The sequence below is a fragment of the Enhydra lutris genome, unplaced genomic scaffold (genome assembly GCF_002288905.1).
Source record: "Enhydra lutris kenyoni isolate GAN:26980312 unplaced genomic scaffold, ASM228890v2 scaffoldscaffold44, whole genome shotgun sequence".
In the NCBI taxonomy this organism is placed as follows: Eukaryota; Metazoa; Chordata; class Mammalia; order Carnivora; family Mustelidae; genus Enhydra; species Enhydra lutris.
Genome location: NW_019154128.1, coordinates 1,583,705 through 1,605,927, shown reverse-complemented (window position 1 = coordinate 1,605,927; position 22,223 = coordinate 1,583,705). Strand labels below are relative to the sequence as shown.

General features: G+C 40.9%; 1 protein-coding gene across 1 annotated transcript in view; it reads left to right on the top strand.

The window, feature by feature from the left end:
- Window positions 1-1,665: 1,665 nt before the first annotated feature.
- Window positions 1,666-22,223, top strand: part of LOC111155848 (sulfotransferase 1C2-like) — a 32,953-nt gene continuing 12,395 nt past the window's right edge. Inside the window, 4 exon segments of the mRNA XM_022516270.1 lie at window positions 1,666-1,816; window positions 2,278-2,403; window positions 5,300-5,397; window positions 9,220-9,346. Of these exon segments, the coding sequence (XP_022371978.1) occupies window positions 1,666-1,816; window positions 2,278-2,403; window positions 5,300-5,397; window positions 9,220-9,346 (502 nt within the window).

The following is a 22,223-nucleotide window of genomic DNA, read 5'->3' as shown; positions in this document are numbered from 1 at the left end:
AATAGAAATACATCAAAATAATAATTCCTAGGTGATGAATTTTTCTTCATACATTTGAGCTTATTCCAAATTTTCTGGTACATATATACACTCACAATAAAAGACAGGAGGGGTAATTTTTTAAAAAAAGAATGTGAAATTTGCAGAAAGACACTGGCTGCAACCCTGGACAAGTTATTGATCATATGACTCCTAGCTTCCTCACATTTATGAGTATAAATTATTCCCTCTTAGTAAAATTGTAATCTGAATTAAAAGAGGGGGAAAAAAGCCTCAAGAGATCTAACATAGAAAGACTGTAAAAAATGTTAATTCTCTCCTCTCTCTTAAAGTTGATCACACAGTAATTTCAGTATCATCCAAACTCCACTTCTTTGACATATTGTCAACACAGTCGCTAATTAACCCTTGAAATTTTTTTTGAAATAGTTCATCTTTCATTTCTGAAAACACACTCTCCATTCTAAGGGACTTGACTCGGTCTAAAAGTAGAAACCACCTCAAAAACAAGCCTCACAATGTGGCACTAACTCCTTCTCACCCACTCCCTGGAAAGGCTGGGCCAGATTCTTTTATTCGACTTCCAGTAAGTATGTACTATTACATCTCCTGTAAGGATCCTTTTAGCTCTAGAGTCATTTTATGCAACACTTAAAATGAGTTTGGACTCTAAGCCCAGCACATGGCTATCTTAATAACCAATTATTCTGGAGTAATATGGCCCACTACTCCTGGCTTCCTCGTTTTGTGCATTTAAAGCAAAAAAACCCAATTCAAAACATGGGCAGAAGATTGAAATGGACACTTCTCCAAAAGAGATATATGAGTGACAATAGGCACATGGAAAGACACTCAGCATCACTAATCATCAGGAAAATGAAAATCAAAACCACAGAGCAATATCATCTCAAACCTATTAGGATGACTATCATAGAAATTTAAAAATTTTTAAAACATGTACTTAATAAATAAAATAAAGTAATAAACAGAAAATAACAAGTGTTGGCAAGGATGTGAAGAAATTAGAACACCTGTGCCTTTCTGGTGGGAATGTTAAAGAGTGTAGGCTGCTGTGGAAAACAGCATGGCAATTTCTCAAAAACTTAAATGTGAAATTACCATATGACCCAGCAATTCCAATACCAAAGAATTGAAAGGCATGTTCATAGCAGCATTACTTACAAAAGCCAAATGTTAGAAGCAAGCCAAGTGTCCATGTATGGATGAATGGACAAACAAAATGTGGCATATACACAGAATGGAACATTATTCAGCCTCAAAAAGGAAGGAAATTCTAACCCATGTTACAACATGGATGAACTCTAAAGAAATAAGTCAATCACAAAAGGACAAATACTGTATGATTCTACTGATTTGAAGGACCTAGAGTAGACAAATTCATAGAGACAGAAAGTAGAAGGGGATGGTAGGAAAGGAGCAATGGAGTGTTAGTGTTTAATGACATAGTTGGGAAGATGGAAAAGTTCTGGACATGGATGTTGGTGATGGCTGTACAACACTGGAAATGTACTTAATGCCACTGAACTGTGTACTTAAAAATGGCTTAAATGGTAAATTTTATGTTATGTGTATTTTACCACAATTGTTTTAAAAGTCCCCTCCATCCTCTGCCTGCTAGGACCCCCCCTCCCATTGCAAGACAGTATGGCCCTGGCTGCAGCATTGGAGGGACAGCTACAACTGAGAGAGGTCTTGGGGATCCCCTTGCAGGCTAGCACTGTGGACAAATGGAGCCAGATCCAGAACTTTGAGGCCAAGCCGGATGATCTTCTCATCTGTACCTATCCTAAATCAGGTGACTCTGGGACCCGGGGAACAACCAGACTTTGGCTTGCAGAGTCAGCAAGGGTTGTTCACATCAGTAAGAATCCCCCTTCATATGGTGTTTGCACTCATTCAAGGAAAGCTGCTCCTTCTCACTGTTCCATGACAAGGCGATCCTGGAATGCTTCGTGTTCCTGGGTTTATCCAGGGTCAAACATAATGGCATTAGAGAACCCAGCCTGCTGTGCTCTGTCATGGACTGCTCTTGGGTGACAGTGTTGTGTGGCTTTGCCTCTGCTGCTCTTTCTCTCCATAAGAGACCTTGTGGGTTTTTCCCGCATGGATGTCCACCTGTTGTGGCTGACAGGATCCTGACCTGAGGGGAGGTTGGACCAAATACCATCAGTCTCTACATTCCCTTTCCTCCCCAGGACACTCAAGACTGATTGGCTAACCAGTTTCTTCTTGTTGTCCTTTCCACTTGGGCCCCAGGCACCACATGGATTCAGGAAATTGTGGACATGATTGAGCAGAATGGAGATGTGGAGAAATGTCAGAGAGCCATCATTCAACACCGCCATCCTTTCATTGAGTGGGCTCGGCCACCCCAGCCCTCTGGTGAGAGCTCCCCACTTCCTACCCTGGCTCCTTTCTCTCTCTTCTTTTAAGAGTTTATTATTTAGAGCAGTGTTGGGCTTACAACAAAGTAGAGGCACAGAATTTCCCACATATGCACAGTCTTCTCTCCCAGATGGTGTATTTGTTACAGTTGATGAGCCTACACAGACCTGTCATAATCACCCAAAGCCCATAGTTCACTCCAGGATTTGCTCTGGATGTTGTATATTCTATGGATTTGGACTAACGTACATGACCTGGATCCAGCACTGTACTATGATACAGAGTAGTTACACTCCCCTAAAAATCCTCTGTGAGCCACTTGTTCACCCTCCCTACTCCTTGACCCCTGACAACCACTGATCTGTTCGCTGTCTCCAGTTTTACCTTTTCCAGAATGTCATATAGTTGAAATCATACAGTATGTGGCCTTTTCAGACTGGCTTCTCTCACTTAGTAATGTGCGTTTCAGTTTCTTCTATGTCTTCTCATGGCTTGAGAGCTCATTTCTTTTCAGTGCTGAATACTATTCTATTGCTTAGATGTGCCATAGTGTATTCATTCACCTACTGAAGGTCCTGGAGGCTCTCCTTCCTTTCTCTTCCTCTCTCTCCTGTCTCTGTCTTATTCTCTCCTCTATTTTGTCTCTTTCCCCCCCCCCATTCTCTCTCTCATTCTCATTTCTATAACCATGTGTTTCCTCCTCTTTTTTCCCTTCCTGATTCTTTCTACATATTACCTAAGGTTATTTGCCGAAAGCAAATCACCAAGTAAAAAGGAATCTGCCTTATTTTCTTCTTAAATGCTCCCTCTGACCATTGCTGCTATACAACACACAGAGAGGTTGGAGAGTTATTTATGGAACAATTCATTCTTTCTTCTCCTCACTCCACCCATACAAATGCTCGGTCCAGCCAAGGAAGTACCAGATAATTAGCAAACATAATGCATTTGCAGCCAACCATTTCTGTTCTGTAGGGAAATTTTTTTAAGGTAATACTCAACCTAGAAATTTTTTTCTTCACTCCAAAAAAAAAAAAAAAAAAAGACAAAAGACAACCAAAATATGAAAGAAGCCATTCCAGCTGCTGGAAGCATTTTTTGGAACAAGGATAAGAGGGAGGCCTACTTCTCTATGTTTCAGCATTGCATAGGTCAGCAGAATAAAAAAAAATTGGAAACTCACCTAGCTAGAGCTACAGAATTATAGACAATACAAGTCTGGTGTTGAAGTCTAACTTGGAGCAATTGTGGACAGAGAAGAGATCTGATAAATCTACCAATGCGTTGAGATAGAGAAATTCTTGATCTGACGTGCATAAGACCTGAAACATGCACAAAAGTGTATCCAGGTTAGAACAGCCCTGAGGCATTTGCTTGTCCTTATGGTTCTACTTACCCTGCTGCTCAGACTCCTCTGGTCCTCAGTTCCTGTCTATCTGATTGACTATTAGCTTATTACTAAGACCAATGCCTGGTCTGATGCCTTCTCTGAACTACCTGTGGGGCTCTGACCCCCCACAAAGGGCACTGTCTGCCTGCTTAACTCTGATCTCACTCTCTGTCGTCAGGGCCTTCCATTTTTGTTGGTGTCTGGTCTTTTGATGCCTTGAGCAGCAGGATTGCATAATGGTTAAAGACAACCAGAGTTTAAGTCCTAATGCCACCACTCACTCAGTGACCTTTAACAAGTTACTTACCCTCTCTGTGTTACAGTTTCCTCAGATGCAAAATGTCAGTAGAATTAGTGCCTACCTCAAAAAGTCGTTGAGAGGATTAAATGAGTTCATGTGTGTAGAAAGCTCAGAGCAGTGCCTGGCACAGAGTGGATCCTATTAAATGTTAGGTATTACTGACCACCTCAAGGGCATAGGTTCCCTGGGTTATCCAAGCCCAGCTTTTGATCTCACGTCTACATCCCACCCCTGCCACCACTGCCTTACTTCTGACAATTTGGGAGATTAAAGAGAGAATGAAAAGTCAAAGCATGATTTCTAGTGAGGGATTCTTGGCAGTGAGGAGCAGAGTGTGCTGTCACTAAATTAGCATAAGAAACAAGAGAGAGCTTCTCTCAAGGCAATGCCAGCAGCTGCAGAATTCAGGAAAGGATGATAACCAATAGCCCAGCATGGCCCATCATATATAAACCAAGATGGTTCTTTAAAACCCAAGGTGCCCCATGTCCAAAAATGTTACAAACAGTTACAGGATTTATGGTCTTTCCAGCCACAAATAGACAGAGGCCAGGTGGAGATCAGCTGGGCAGTGCTTTTATTTCAGGGTAGATGGTCCCTGCCACCGGAAATAAGGGCTATAGACTGATGGGTCTTGGTCAGGTATACCAACCATCCACAGAGGGTTCAGGAGCTAACAGACACTGCTGCCTATTGTGCAAGCTTGTGTCCCACATAGCCTCCCTCCCAGGCCTCCTTCCATACCACCTGCACCAACTTCCAGCTACAAAGCTGTTTGACATCAATAGTATTGCATATGTGATTGCTCACTGAGAGTAGGGCTGGGAAACACCCCAGGGGCACCTGGGTAGTTCAATCAGTTGAGCATCCAACTCTTGATTTTGGCTCCAGTCGAGATCTCAGGGTCTTGAGATCGAACCCACCCCCCAGCTCTGCCATAAGACCTAGCTTGTCCATTCCCAGCTTCCATCTCCTCATCCTCAAAGTGAAAGATTAATATAAGCTCCCTTCCAGCTCTAAAGCTGTGGGAATCTAGAGAACTGATGGTAATCTCTATAATCTCATTATGAAATCCCAAAGGAAAGTCAAGATATAAGGAGAAAGATGTGAGGTGATGGAACATTCGGGACAGAGCCCAGAATGTAACTTCCCCCATGCAATACTTGTACTATGCAGATGTTTCCTCTTGATTTACTTTAAAGGGGTGGAAAAAGCCAAAGCAATGCCTTCTCCACGGATACTAAGGACTCACCTTCCAACTCAGCTGTTACCTCCATCTTTCTGGGAAAAAAACTGCAAGGTAAGACAGCAACAGTTTCCCTTGGGGCTCGCAGTAGACTAGGTCTCCTGGAAGCAAAGCCCCCACTCCCTAACTCACAACAATGTCATCATATTTACTCCTCCACCATCTCTGAAGTGTTGACTGCTGATCAGCAATAAGAGCAGATGTAAAGTTTTCTCTTTACTCTTCAGGATATTTACCTGAATGGTTTTCAAGCAAGACATGGAGGCAAAAGTCAGACTGAATTTTTGGAGAGAACTAGAGATAATGAGTGTCCACGGTGACCCAAGGGTGTGGGTAATTAAGAGTTAGAGCAGAGAAGAAAAACTGAGGGGAAAGAAAAAATTCCTGAAGATCATTTAAAAGGGTAAATAGAAGGAGCTATATTACTTAAGAGGAACATTTGGCCTTAGCTTCTGGTGAACTCTGGGCTCTTAGCTTTATTTACTTGGGGACCTTATTTATTCTGCACTCTAGTACCTAATCAGTCCCTGCCACACAGAGGATGTTCAAAATGTGTTTGCTGAGTGAATAACAAGCGAGCAGCTGTAGAGTGCATGCAGGTGAGGGGAGAAGCTAAGGTGTCGGCCAGCATTGGTAGGAAAGTTTTCTCAAAGTTGGGAATGAAGGGAACAAAGGGCTCAGAAGAGTGTATTTCTAGGGAACAATAGCAATTCTGTGAGTCCTTTCAGTGAAGTTGCATAAGGGAATAAGAACCTCCATTTCTGGATTATGGCCGACTAAGTTCCCTAAAACCTTCTGTATGAAACACCTAGCAATAATACATAACACAAAAAAGTTCCCTTTGTAAATGTGTAACTGAGATCCAGAGAGAGTAAAGGAAATCCCTAAGTTCTACAATAAAGAGGGAGCTGGAACTAGAGAAGAGGCCACTGAGACTAGAGCTGTGCTGCGGTTTATTTGATGACCTGGAGAATCCAGCAGCATGACTTTCAGTGACTGCATGGGGTCAAAGCCCAGAGCAGAAGGAACCAGAAAAGTGAGGAACCGAAGGTGGGACAGCTGAAGGATTTCATCCTCAATGGATAGGGGAAGGGGGCCAAGGCAGACACGAGAAACCTCTTTGCTTGACCTGGGCCCTCAGCTGCCCTGAGAATGTGTGACCATAAGCTTCTACTCTCAAGAAAGGAGAGTCAATGTTGTAATACTTGAATTGTCCAAAAAGCCCCAAGCTAAGAAAGTAGCATAAGGTGGTTACCATTGCCAACATCCCCAGAATGACCCACAGAAACAAACACAGGGAGGACATAGCCTCAGCCTGGGCAGCAGCATTCCCGCTTGAGTTCACCCCCTCACATTATAAAATACGCCAAGGAGCAAGCCAGCACAAGAAAGAGAGTTGCAAAAAGCGCAACCAGCAGGGTTATACCTCAAGGATTTCGGATATTAAATGATCAGATATAGAAACAAAAGAAGAATGTTGAAGTTGTGTAAGTAAATGAAATACTAAATCAAAAATTTTAAAAGGACACTATTTTTAAAATGGAATTTCTTATTATATTAAACAAATAAGATTTCTGTAACTGAAACAAGATATAAGCATTTGCTATAAAAATTCAGCAACAGGGGACGCCTGGGTGGCTCAGTTGGTTAAGCAGCTGCCTTCGGCTCAGGTCATGATCCTAGCGTCCTGGGATTGAGTCCCACATCGGGCTCCTTGCTCGGCGGGGAGCCTGCTTCTCCCTCTGCCTCTGCCTGCCATTCTGTCTGCCTGTGCTCGCTCGCTCTCTCTCCCTCTCTGACAAATAAATAAAATCTAAAAAAAACAAAAACAAAAAACAAAAACAAAAATTCAGCAACAGGTCTCTGGTTTGCCAACCCTCGGGTGGCTCTCCCCAGGGGATGGGGGAGGACATGGTGCACACTGGGGCCTCAAAGGCACCAGGGTACTGGGGCAGGTTAGAAAATTTCATGGGTGGCAGCTGGGTGGCCATGGCGGCAGAAAGCCCACCATGGTTGAGGGAGGAGGTGCCCCGTACCACTTCATCTCCCTGCTTGCTACTTGGTCTGCTGGCCTAGGGCAGGGCTTCCACTCCTCCCGAGCTGCACCTGCAGGACTCCCCCCCCCAGAAGCGAAGGCTTCTCTCCCTCCTGCTGTCCCCAGGCTTGTGGACGTCAGCTTCATCACCACGGTCTCTGCTTTGGCATGCAAAGCACCAATCTTAGGAATATCGTGTTCCTTGCACCTAAAACTACCACCACAAAACTGGAGGTAGAAACCAAGCCCTGACAATGGAATTTCATTTTGGTGTTTGTGGGATGTGAGGTTGCCATGAAAACAGCTACTGTTGCCATCTATTGTCATGAATCTTTCACAAAATGTGTTATTGATCACCTGTGGCTATTTCACATCAATTTCTTTGTTTCTTTCTTTTTAGCCCTTTCAATTTCTAAGGAAAAAAAAGAATTAAAAAAAAATCCACTCCCACACAAAAATTCAACGAAGTGCAGAATAAACACAGTAGAAGAGAGAATTAATGAACTTGCAGGGGGAAATGGGATGGAGTTTTGAGGAGAGAAAGAAGTGTCTTATGGCTGGAGGGGAGAAACATGAGAGGAAAGATTAATAAAATGATTACCAAGCAGTGATGGGCCCCTCACAACTGGGAAGCACCAGGGTCGTTCAGGAGGCAGAGGCGGTAAGGGTAAATTGTGGGCAAGAGCCTTTTTTGTAGTTTCCAAGGGAGGGAATGGGTGAGACAGGTAATCAGGTTTAGGATTGGGTAGTTTGGATGATTTCTGCAGGTTCCAGGGCATAGATGGCTGTGGTCCTGGCTCTGGGGTAAATAGAGCAAGTGGACAGTGGCCCAATAAGGGAGGTGTAGGCTCAGGATTGGTTGGCTTGCTTGTAAAAAGTGAGCTTGATAGTGAGTTGTTAGTACCTGTAGTAATCAGCTAAAACTGGTAGGGGTCTGCAAGGCAATAGCAAGATAAGCAATGGTTCCGATTCAAAACATCAGAATACAGAAAATGGCACTATTGACATTTTGGACCAGATAATTCCTTTGGTGGGTGGGATGGGGCAAGGGGCTGTCCTGAGTATTGTACAATGTTGAGCAGCACCCCTGCCCTTTATTCATTAGATACCAGTAGCACTGTCACCCCAGTTGTAAAAGCAAAAACACTTCCAGGCATTGCCAAATAACCCCTTGTATGCAAAATCATTCTCAATTGAGAACTGTTTTAGGGTTTAAAAAAAAACTAGCATCCTATGAAATGACTAGTCATGGATGTGAGGTAGCTACTCAATGAGGCCAGCTCAGGATTCATGCTGTCAGAAAGGGAGTCAAGTACTTAGCAGTCATGATGAGATTAAAGGTGAAATTGGGATAAAGGGAAAAGCTGGGAAGGTAAAAGGATACAAGGTTGTTGTCAAAATGAAACCTAAACAGGATGCTTTGAAGTTGATGAAAATAATAATAGAGTTGATGAGAACGGGGAGCGGGGGGGGGGAATGAGACCATGAAGCCGTCCTGCTTTTCCAGGAAATGGACAGGAAGGTTTTAGGAGGATCATCAGCATGCATGTGGAAGTTTCTGTCTGATGCCATCGTTGCTAGAGAACGGTGGGAGCCTGAAAACTAAAGGGGCAATCAGGAGTCAGGCTATGTACTAGGACTGAGCTTGAATTAAAGAGGAGAATCAGCAGAACAGCAGGACAGCCAGAGGAAGAGGGGGTCACCAGCCAAGTCGAACTGCTGGCAAAGGAGAGCAGAGCCAAGTGTGCAAAGCTGCTCTTGTCATGAAATTCACCTGAGTGAATTCTGTGAAAATTCACTTTTCTTACTATCTTTTGCCCACCTCTCTCCGTACCCCAAAGTTCCTTTATGTAGCTCAAAATGTCAAAGACTGCATGGTTTCCTATTACCATTTCCAAAGGATGAATCAAATTCTTCCTGACCCTGGTACCTGGGAAGAGTATTTTGAAACCTTCATAAGCGGAAAAGGTAAAGAATAGTCCTTCACATCTTTGCTTGCCCGCTCTAGGTAATTTCAGTTTAGGAATCAAGCATAACATTTTGGCCCCTTAGAAGGTTGTGTTCCTCCTTAAGTGTGTCCTACCTCAGACTGGGACTGGGAAGAGTAGGCTGACTGAGCTCAGAGTGAATACCCACGATCCCAGCAAACATCCTTCACCCGATGTGAAAGCCTTTATTCTGGGTCACTTGACCTGTACAGTCACCTGCATTCCAAAGGGTATCCTTGTCCCAATATTTTTTATATACACAATATATACACAATTTATTATAGACATTAAATATGAAGCCACTTTAGGTAAATTAGATAAATTACTCCAAGGCTGTATAGTACCACATCACCCTCCAACTCAAACACATCAGGACTCTCTCTAAAAACAAACAAACAAACCAAAACAGGCACTTCTTTTCACACCAGGAGAACCATGATGTGCTACTGCTTTGCAACTTGTCTTCTTTTTTTATTAGTTTATTTTGTTACATTTTATTTTATTTTTATTTATTTGAGAGAGAGGGAGAATACAGAAGGAGAGGCAGACTCTCCACTGAGCAGAAAGGCTGAAGCAGGGCTCAATCCCTGGACCCTAGACACTTAACCCACTGAGTCACCCAGGTGCCCCCCACCTTTTTAAAAATATTTTATTTATTTATTTGAGGGTGGGGAGAGCACAGAGGGAGAAGCATTTTGTTGCATTTTAGAATCTACAACAGCATCCATGCTAGCGAAGCAAACCAAACAATACCATTTCTTTCCTCTTCAGATAATCAATAGCAATGATTTCACAAGAAGCCCTTCTTTAGATCCATACATATCTTTCTATATACCCTCATTCCCTCAGGTACATACATGTGCAAACAAAGATATATACCATGATGATGGCTAAATGTGGTCATAATATACACCTTCATTTACCAGAATATCAGATATCCCTCCAGGGCAAGTCATGTAGGTCCATGTAGCCCACTATTTTTAATGGTCTCATGTTGTACCAGAGTATGGATAGATGCATCATAACTCCTTCAACTATTCCCCTAGTGAAGGGCACTACTATTACTTTTTATTATCTTTTTGAATAATGCTACAATAAACATCTTTCTATGTGTGTTCTTATGTCCCAATGCTTTTATTTCTGTTGCACAACTTTCCAGATGAGGCAAAGGGAGGACAGAGTATTTTCTTTTTTTAACATTTTAATAGTTACTGCTTAGTGAAAAAGCTCATACATATACGGTAATATCTCATTCACATTTTCCCAAAAGGTTTTTTTTGTTGTTGAGATGTAACTAACGTACCAAAATAGGCACAGCTTTGAAGTAAGTATACAGTGAATGTGTTGAAAAACTTATGCACCCATATAACCAGCACCCCAATCAAGATATGAAACATTCCCATGTCTCAAAAGTTCCTTCTTGAGGAGATTCAACATGGCGGAGGAGTAGCAGACTGAGATGACATAACGTCACAGGAGTTCAGCTAGATAGTTATCAAACCATTCCAAACACCTACAAACCCAACAGTAGGTCAAAGAGCAGAAGATCAGCAATTCTGGAAACAGAAAATCGACCACTTTCTGAAAGGTAGAACATGTGGAAAAGTGAATCCAAAGCCATGGAAGAGATACTGCGGGGGAAGGGGCCAGTTCCTGGCAAGCAGTGGAGCAATGGAGCACAAAACCAAACTTTTAGAAGTATGCTTCACTGAGGGCCATTGCTCCAGAGGCTAAGTGCAGGTGGAGCCCTCATGGGGACAGTGTGGTCTCAGGTCCCACGGGGTCACAGAAGAATCAGGGGTGTCTGAGTGTGGCAGAGCTCCCAGGTATCAGAGTGCAGAAGCTGGCTGCAGAGACCAAGCCAAGGAGTGAGCTCTTAGCTTGGGTTACCTTAAATTGTGATCCGTCAGGCCAATGCTCTTTGAGCAGGGACCCCTGCTCAAAGTGGCATATCCAGGAAGATCCACCTTCCGCCACTGGAGGAGCAGTGTGGCAGGAATCTGCTGGGTTTGGAGATTCCAAACGTGGCCATGTGCCAGAGACAGAACGCTCAGTCACAGGCCAGGTGAGCTCGGAGAACAGCCGGAGACCAGGGAGATAGGAGTGATTGACTGCTTTTCTCCAAGGGCACACGGAGGAGTGAGGCCCCAAGCTCTCAGCTCCTCTGGGCTAGAGACTGGGAGGGCCACCAATTTCATTCTTGTCCTCCAGAGCTCTACAAAAAGCATTCAGGGAACAAAACTTCCAAATGTGAACCTGAGCAGATTACTTAGCCTGGCCCCTGGCAAGAGCAGTGCAAATCCACCCCAGGCAAAGGCATTTGAGAATCACTACAAAAAGCCCCTCCCCCAGAAGGTCAGCAAGAATATACAGCTGAGACCAAGCTCACTGATCAAGAAGAACAGTGGAATTCCAGAGGAGGGGAAGGGAAAGCATGGAATTCATGGCTTTTTCCCCATGTTTCATTAGTCTTGCAAAGTTAATTAAATTTTTTTAATTTTATTTTTTCTTATTCTAATTTTTTAACTTTTCCTCTTTCCTCTTTTAACGTTTTTTAACTAGTTTATCTTAACAATACCTTTCTTAAAAAAGTCTTTTTAAACTTTCATTATTATAGTCATATTTTGTCATTCATTGTATCTAACTTTATTTTTTGTGTACATATAAGGTTTTTTTCCCTCTAAAAATTTTTGGGAAACAATTTCCTCTAATAAATCAAAATATACCCTAATCTTGCAAAGGGCTCTGTTCTAGTCTCCAGCCTGAGCAAATCCTCTCCACTTTCTTTTCTTGCTTTTTCCAACCAAATTATCATACCAATTACATTTTTAGAATTTTTTTTAATTTTCATCTTTACAGTCATATTCCATCCCTTCATCATATTTACCCTTATTTTGTGTACATATATAAGTTTTTCTTTCTTTAAAATTGTGGGAGGTAGTTTCTTCTAAGAGACCAAAATACACCAAAAATCAAATGGGTGACTCTGTTCTAATCACCAGTCTAATAGATATATATTTTTTAATTTTTTTTATTTAATTTTATTTTATTTTATTTTATTTTAAACATATATTTTTATCCCCAGGGGTACAGGTCTGTGAATTGCCAGGTTTACACACTTCACAGCACTCACCATAGCACATACCCTCCCCGATGTCCATAACCCCACCCCACCTCCTGAAGCCCCTCCCCCCATCAACCATCAGTTTGTTTTGTGAGATTGAGAGTCACTTATGGTTTGTCTCCCTCCCAATCCCATCTTGTTTCATTTACTCTTCTCCTACCCCCTTAACCCCCCATGTTGCATCTGCTCTCCCTCATATCAGGGAGATCATATGATAGTTGTCTTTCTCCGATTGACTTATTTCACTAAGCATGATAGCCTCTAGTTCCATCCACGTTGTCGCAAATGGCAAGATTTCATTTCTTTTGATGGCTGCATAGTATTCCATTGTGTATATATACCACATCTTCTCTATCCATTCATCTGTGGATGGACATCTAGGTTCTTTCCATAGTTTGGCTATTGTAGACATTGCTGCTATAAACAGTCGGGAGCACGTGCCCCTTCGGATCACTACGTTTGTATCTTTAGGGTAAATACCCAGTATTGCAATTGCTGGGTCATAGGGTAGTTCTATTTTCAACATTTTGAGGAACCTCCATGATGTTTTCCAGAGTGGTTGCACCAGCTTGCATTCCCACCAACAGTGTAGAAGGGTTCCACTTTCTCCGCATCCTCACCAGCATCTGTCATTTCCTGACTTGTTCATTTTAGCCATTCTGACTGGTGTGAGGTGATATCTCATTGTGGTTTTGATTTGTATTTCCCTGATGCCAAGTGATGTGGAGCACTTTTTCATGTGTCCGTTGGCCATCTGAATGTCTTCTTTGCAGAAATGTCTGTTCATGTCCTCTGCCCATTTCTTGATTGGATTATTTGTTCTTTGGGTGTTGAGTTTGCTAAGTTCTTTATAGATTTTGGACACTAGCCCTTTATCTGATATGTCGTTTGCAAATATCTTCTCCCATTCTGTCAGTTGTCTTTTGGTTTTGTTAACTGTTTCCTTTGCTGTGCAAAAGCTTTTGATCTTGATAAAATCCCAATAGTTCATTTTTGCCCTTGCTTCCCTTGCCTTTGGCAATGTTCCTAGGAAGATGTTGCTGCGGCTGAGGTCGAAGAGGTTGCTGCCTGTGTTCTCCTCAAGGATTTTGATGGATTCCTTTCTCACACTGAGATCCTTCATCCATTTTGAGTCTATTTTCGTGTGTGGTGTAAGGAAATGATCCAATTTCATTTTTCTGCATGTGGCTGTCCAATTTCCCCAACACCATTTATTGAAGAGGCTGTCTTTTTTCCATTGGACATTCTTTCCTGCTTTGTCGAAGATTAGTTGACCATAGAGTTGAGGGTCTATTTCTGGGCTCTCTATTCTGTTCCATTGATCTATGTGTCTGTTTTTGTGCCAGTACCATGCTGTCTTGATGATGACATCTTTGGAATAGAGTTTGAAGTCTGGAATTGTGATGCCACCGACTTTGGCTTTCTTTTTCAATATTCCTTTGGCTATTCGAAGTCTCTTCTGGTTCCATATAAATTTTAGGATTATTTGTTCCATTTCTTTGAAAAAAAATCGATGGTACTTTGATAGGAATTGCATTAAATGTGTAGATTGCTTTAGGTAGCATAGACATTTTCACAATATTTATTCTTCCAATCCAGGAGCATGGAACATTTTTCCATTTCTTTGTGTCTTCCTCAATTTCTTTCATGAGTACTTTATAGTTTTCTGTGTATAGATTCTTAGCCTCTTTGGTTAGGTTTATTCCTAGGTATCTTATACTTTTGGGTGCAATTGTAAATGGGATTGACTCCTTAATTTCTCTTTCTTCTGTCTTGTCGTTGGTGTAGAGAAATGCAACTGATTTCTGTGCATTGATTTTATATCCTGACACTTTACTGAATTCCTGTACAAGTTTCTAGCAGTTTTGGAGTGGAGTCTTTTGGGTTTTCCACATATACTATCATATCGTCTGCAAAGAGTGATAGTTTGACTTCTTCTTTGCCGATTTGGAGGCCTTTAATTTCCTTTTTTTGTCTGATTGCTGAGGCTAGGACTTCTAGTACTATGTTGAATAGCAGTGGTGATAATGGACATCCCTGCTCTGTTCCTGACCTCAGCAGAAAAGCTTTCAGTTTTTCTCCATTGAGAATGATATTTGCGGTGGGTTTTTCATAGATGGCTTTGATAATATTGAGGTATGTGCCCTCTATCCCTACACTTTGAAGAGTTTTGATCAGGAAGGGATGCTGTACTTTGTCAAATGCTTTTTCAGCATCTATGGAGAGTATCATATGGTTCTTGTTCTTTCTTTTATTAATGTGTTGTATCACATTGATTGATTTGCGGATGTTGAACCAACCTTGCAGCCCTGGAATAAAGTCCACTTGGTCGTGGTGAATAATCCCTTTAATGTACTGTTGAATCCTATTGGCTAGTATTTTGGTGAGAATTTTTGCATCTGTGTTCATCAAGGATATTGGTCTGTAGTTCTCTTTTTTGATGGGATCCTTGTCTGGTTTTGGGATCAAGGGGATGCTGGCCTCATAAAATGAGTTTGGAAGTTTTCCTTCCATTTCTATTTTTTGGAACAGTTTCAGGAGAATAGGAATTAGTTCTTCTTTAAATGTTTGGTAGAATTCCCCCGGGAAGCCATCTGGCCCTGGGCTTTTGTTTGTTTGGAGATTTTTGATGACTGTTTCAATCTCCTTACTGGTTATGGGTCTGTTCAGGCTTTCTATTTCTTCCTGGTTCAGTTGTGGTAGTTTATATGTCTCTAGGAATGCATCCATTTCTTCCAGATTGTCAAATTTATTGGCGTAGTGTTGCTCATAGTATGTTCTTATAATTGTCTGTATTTCTTTGGTGTTAGTTGTGATCTCTCCTCTTTCATTCATGATTTTATTTATTTGGGTCCTTTCTCCTTTCTTTTTGAGAATTCTGGCCCGGAGTTTATCAATCTTATTAATTCTTTCAAAGAACCAGGTCCTAGTTCTGTTGATTTGTTCTATTGTTTTTTTGGTTTCTATTTCATTGATTTCTGCTCTGATCTTTATGATTTCTCTCCTCCTGCTGGGTTTAGGGTTTCTTTCTTGTTCTTTCTCCAGCTCCTTTAGGTGTAGGCTTAGGTTGTGTACCTGAGACCTTTCTTGTTTCTTGACAAAGGCTTGTACCGCTATATATTTTACTCTCAGGACTGCCTTTGTTGTGTCCCACAGATTTTGAACCATTGTGTTTTCATTATCATTTGTTTCCATGAATTTTTTTCAATTCTTCTTTAATTTTCTGGTTGACCCATTCATTCTTTAGAAGGATGCTGTTTAGTCTCCATGTATTTGGGTTCTTTCCAAATTTCCTCTTGTAATTGAGTTCTAGCTTCAGAGCATTGTGGTCTGAAAATATGCAGGGAATGATCCCAATCTTTTGATACTGGTTGAGACCTGATTTAGGACCCAGGATGTGATCTATTCTGGAGAATGTTCCATGTGCACTAGAGAAGAATGTGTATTCTGTTGCTTTGGGATGAAATGTTCTGAATATATCTGTGATGTCCATCTGGTCCAGTGTGTCATTTAGGCCTTTATTTCCTTGTTGATCTTTTGCTTGGATGATCTGTCCATTTGAGTGAGGGGGGGTTTAAAGTCCCCTACTATTACTGTATTATTGTTGATGTGTTTCTTTGATTTTGTTATTAATTGGTTGATATAGTTGGCTGCTCCCACGTTAGGGGCATAGATATTTAAAATTTTAGATCTTCTTGTTGGACAGTTCCTTTGAGTATGATATAGTGTCCTTCCTCATCTCTTATTATAGTCTTTGGCTTAAAATCTAATTGATCTAATATAAAGATTGCAACTCCTGCTTTCTTCTGATGTCCATTAGCATGGTAAATTCTTTTCCACCTCCTCACTTTAAATCTGGATGTGTCTTCGGGTTTAAAATGAGTTTCTTGTAGGCAACATATAGCTGGGTTTTGTTTTTTTATCCATTCTGATACCCTGTGTCTTTTGATTGGGGAATTTAGCCCATTAACATTCAGGGTAATTATTGAGAGATATGAATTTAGTGCCATTGTATTGCCTGTAAGGTGACTGTTATTGTATATTGTCTCTGTTCCTTTCTGATCTACTACTTTTAGGGTTTCTCTTTGCTTAGAGGACCCCTTTCAATATTTTCTGTAGAGCTGGTTTGATGTTTGCAAATTCAGTTTTTGTTTGTCCTGGAAGCTTTTAATCTCTCCTTCTATTTTCAATGATAGCCTAGCTGTATAGAGTATTCTTGGCTGCATGTTTTTCTCGTTAAGTGCTCTGAATATATCATGCCAGCGCTTTCTGGCCTGCCAGGTCTCTGTGGATAAGTCTGCTGCCAGTCTAATATTTTTACCATTGTATGTTACAGACTTCTTTTCCCGGGCTGCTTTCAGGATTTTTCTCTTTGTCACTAAGACTTGTAAATTTTACTATTAGGTGACAGTGTGGACCTATTCTTATTGATTTTGAGGGGGGTTCTCTGAACCTCCTGGATTTTGATGCTTGTTCCCTTTGCCATATTGGGGAAATTCTCTCCAATAATTCTCTCCAATATACCTTCTGCTCCCCTCTCTCTTTCTTCTTCTTCTGGAATCCCAATTATTCTAATGTTTTTTCATTTTATGATGTCACTTATCTCTTGAATTCTCCCCTTGTGGTCCAGGAGCTGTTTGTCCCTGTTTTGCTCAGCTTCTTTATTCTCTGTCATTTGGACTTCTATATTGCTAATTCTTTCTTCTTCCTCATTTATCCTAGCAGTGAGAGCCTCCATTTTTAATTGCACCTCATTAATAGCTTTCTTTATTTCAACTTGGTTAGATTTTAGTTCTTTTATTTCTCCAGAAAGGGCTTTTATATCTCCTGAGAGGGTTTCTCTAATATCTTCCATGCCTTTTTCGAGCCTGGCTAGAACCTTGAGAATCATCATTCTGAACTCTAGATCTGACATATTACCAATGTCTGTATTGATTAGGTCCCTAGCCTTTGGTACTGCCTCTTGTTCTTTTTTTTGTGGTGAATTTTTCCGCCTTGTCATTTTGTCCAGATAAGAGTATATGAAAGAGCAAGTAAAATACTAAAAGGGTGGCAACAACCCCAGGAAAATATGCTTTAACCAAATCAGAAGAGATCCCAAATCATGAGGGGGGAGAAAGGGGATGAAAAGAGGTTCAGAAAGAAAAGAAAAAAAAATAAACAATTAAAAAAAGAAAACGAATAAAAAAGAAAAAATATAAAAAGGAAATATATATATATATATATATATATATTAGATAAACTAGTTAAAAAACGTTAAAAAAGAAAAGGGTAAAAGTTAAAAAAAAATTAGCAGAAGAAGAGAAAAAAAATTTGAAAAAGAAAAAAAAATTAAATTAACTGCAATGCTAAAGAATCATGGGCAGAAAGCCATGAGTTCCGTGCTTTGCTTTCTCCTCCTCTGGAATTCCACTGCTCTCCTTGGTATTGAAACTGCACTCCTTGGTAGGTGAACTTGGTCCTGGCTGGATTTCTTCTTGATCTTCTGGGGGAGGGGCCTGTTGTAGTGATTTTCAAGTGTCTTTGCCCCAGGCGGAATTGCACCGCTCTTACCAGGGGCCGGGCTGACTAATCCGCTCAGGTTTGCTTTCAGGAGCTTTTGTTCCCTGAGCGCTTTCCGTAGAGTTCCGGAGGATGGGAATGAAGATGGCGGCCTCCCAGTCTCCGGCCCAGAGGAGCCAAGAGCCCGAGGCCCCACTCCTCAGTGAGCCCTCAGAGAAGAGCGCCCAATTACTCCCGTCACCCTGGCCTCCGGCCGTGCTCTGAGCTGACTGAGCCTGCGACCTGTTCAAGGTAACCCCGAGCTGAGAGCTCACTCCTCGGCTCTGTCTCTGTAGCCAGCTTCCCCGTTCTAATACCTGTGAGCTCTGCGACACTCAGACACCCCCGATCCTTCTGTGACCCTGTGGGACCTGAGGCCACACTGACCCTGCATTGGCTTCACCCTGGTTAAGCCTCTGGAGTGATGTTCCTCAGCGGAACAGACTTTTAAAAGTCCTGACTTTGTGCTCCGTTGCTCCGCCGCTTGCCGGGAGCCGGCCCCTCCCCCTGCGGTCTATCTTCCCATCGCTTTGGATTCACTTCTCCGCCAGTCCTACCTTTCAGAAAGTGGTTGATTTTCTGTTTCTAGAATTGCTGTTCTTCTTCTCTTCGATCTCCCATTGGATTTGTAGGTGTTTGCAATCTTTAGATAAGCTATCTAGCTGATCTCCTGCTACCTGAAGTAGTCTTGGTCTGCTACTTCTCTGCCATCTTGACTCCTCCTCCCATATATTTTTTAATTTTTAATGTCTTTTTACCCCCTTTCTTCTCCCCACAATTTAGGATCTCTTCTGATTTGGTTAACATACATTTTCCTGGGGTCTTTTCCACCCTTTTAGTATTTTATTCTCTCATTCATATATTCTTATCCGGATAAAATGACAAGACGGGAGAACTCACCACAAAAAAAAAAAAAAAAAAAAAAAAGGAAAAGAAGAACAAGAGGCTGTACTGAAGGCTAGGAACCTAAACAATACAGACATTGGTAATATGTCAGATCTAGACTTCAGAATGATGATTCTCAAGGTGCTAGCTGGGCTCAAAAAAGGCATGGAAGATATTAGAGAAACCCTGTCTGGAAAAATAAAAGCCCTTTCTGGATAAATAAAAGAACTAAAATTTAATCAAGCTGAAATCAAAAAAGCTATTAATGAAGTGCAATAAGAAATGGAGGCTCTTACCGCTATGATAAATGAGGCAGAAGAGTGAATTAGTGATATAGAAAACCAAATGACGGAGAATAAAGAAGCTGAGCAAAAGAGAGACAAACAACTACTGGACCATGAGGGGAGAATTTGAGAGATAAGTGATATCATAAGATGAAACAATATTAGAATAATTAGATTCCAGAGAAGAAGAAAGGGGAGGGGGCAGAAGGTATATTAGATCAAATTATTGTAGAGAATTTCCCTAATATGCAAAGGGAACAAGCATCAAAATCCAGGAGGCACAGAGAACCCCCCCTCAAAATCAATAAGAATAGGTTCACAGCCCGTCATCTAATAGTAAAATTTACAAGTCTTGGTGACAAAGAGAAAATCCTGAAAGCACCTTGGGTTGTGGTCTGCAAAGACCAGGCAGGCCAGAAAGAACTGGCATGATATATTCAGAGCAATAAATGAGAAAAATATGCACCCAAGGATACTATATCCAGCTAGGTTATCACTGAAAACAGAAGGAGAGATAAAAAGATTCCAGGACAAATAAAAACTAAAAGAGTTTGAAAACACCAAACCAGCCCTACCGGAAATATTAAAAGGGGTCCTATAAGCAAAGAGAGAGCCTAAAAGTAGTAGACCAGAAAGGAAAAGAGACAATATACAGTAACAGTCACCTTACAGGCAATACAATGGCACTAAATTCATATCTCTCAGTAGTTACTCTGAATTACTAAACGGGCTAAATGCCCCAATCAAAAGACACAGGATGTCAGAATGGATTAAAAAAAAAAAAAACCATCAATATGCTGTCTGCAAGAAACTCATTTTAGACCCAAGGACACCTCCACATTTAAAGTGAGGGGGTAGAAAACAATGTACCATGCTAATGGACATCAGAAGAAAACTGGGGTGGCAATCCTTATATCAGATCAATTGGATTTTAAGCCATAAGAGATGAGGAAGGACACTATATCATACTCAAAGAGTTTGTCCAACAAGAAGATCTAACAATTGTAAATATCTATGTCCCTAACATGGGAAGAGCCAACTATATCAACCAATTAATAACAAACTCAAAGAAACACATTGACAATAATACAATAATAGTAGGGGACTTTAACACCCCCCCCCTCACTCAAATGGACAGATCATCCAAGCAAAAGATCAACAAGGAAATAAAGGCTTTAAGTGACATACTGGACCAGATGGACATCACAGATATCTTCAGAACATTCCATCCCAAAGCAACAGAATAGACGTTCTTCTCTAGTGCACATAGAACATTCTTCAGATGAGATCACACCCTGGGTCACAAATCGGGTCTCCATTTGTACCAAAAGATTGGGATCATTCCCTGCATATTTTCAAGCCACAATGCTCTGAAGCTAGAACTCAATCACAAGAGGAAAGTTGGAAGGAACTCAAATACATGGAGGCTAAAGAGCATCTCACTAAAGGATGAATGGGTCATCCAGGAAATTAAAGAAGAATTTAAAAATTCATGGAAACAAATGAAAATGAAAACACAACCACTCAAAATCTGTGGGACATTTCAAAGGTGGTCCTGAGAGGAAACTATATAGCATAAAGCCTGTCTCAAGAAACAAGAAAGGTCTCCAATACACAACCTAACCCTATACCTAAAGGAGCTGGTGAAAGAACAACAAAGAAAGCCTAAACCCAGCAGGAGAAAAGAAATAATAAAGATCAGAGCAGAAATCAATGAAATAGAAACCAAAAGAACAGTAGAACAAATCGATAAAATAAAGCTGGTTCTTTGAAAGAATTAATAAGATTGATAAACCCCTGGCCAGACTTATCAAAAAGAATAGAGGAAGGACAAAATAAATAAAATCATGAATGAAAGAGGAGAGATCACAACCAACACCTAAGAAATACAAACAATTATAAGAACATATTATGAGTAACTATATGCCAGTAAATTTGACAATCTGGAAGAAATGGATGCATTCATAGAGACATATAAACTACTAAAACTGAATCAGGAAGAAATAGAAAGCCTGAACAGACCCATAACCAGTAAGGAGATTGAAGCAGTCATCAAAAATCTCCCAACAAACAAGAGCCCAGGGACAGATGGCTTCCCAGGAGAATTCTACCAAGCATTTAAAGAATTAATTCCTATTCTCCTTAAACTGTACCAAAAATTAGAAATTGAAGGAAAACTTCCAAACTCATTTTATGAGGCCAGCATTACCTTGATCCTAACACCAGACAAAGACCCCTTCAAAAAAGAGAATTACAGACTAATATCCTTGATGAACACAGATGCAAAAATTCTCACCAAAATACTAGCCAATAGGATTCAACAGTACATTAAAAGGATTATTCACCATGACCAAGTGAGATTTATTCCTGCTGCACTGTTGGTTCTACATCCACAAATCAATCAATGTGATACAACACATTAGTAAAAGAAAGAACAAGAACCATATGACACTCTCAATAGATGCTGAAAAAGCATTTGACAAAGTATAGCATCTTTTCCTGGTCAAAACTCTTCAAAGTGTAGAGATAGAACGTACCTTCCTCAAGATCATCAAAGCCATCTATGAACAACCCACAGTGAAAATATCATTCTCAATGGGGAAAAACTGAGATCTTTTCCGCTAAGGTCAGGAACATGGCAAGGATGTCCATTATCACCACTGCTATTCCAACATAGTACTAGAAGTCCTAGCTTCAACACTCAAACAACAAAAAGAAGTTAAAGGCATCCAAATCGGCAAAGGAGAAGCCAAACTATCACTCTTTGCAGATGATATGATACTTTATGTGGAAAACCCAAAACTCCACTCCAAAACTGTTAGAACTCATACAGGAATTCAGTAAAGTGTCAGGATATAAAATCAATGCACAGAAATCAGTTGCATTTCTATACACCAACAACAAGACAGAAGAAAGAGAAATTAAGGAATCAATCCCATTAACAATTGCACCCAAAATCATAAGAGACCTAGGAATAAATCTAACCAAAGAGGCAAAGAATCTGTACTCAGGAAACTATAAAG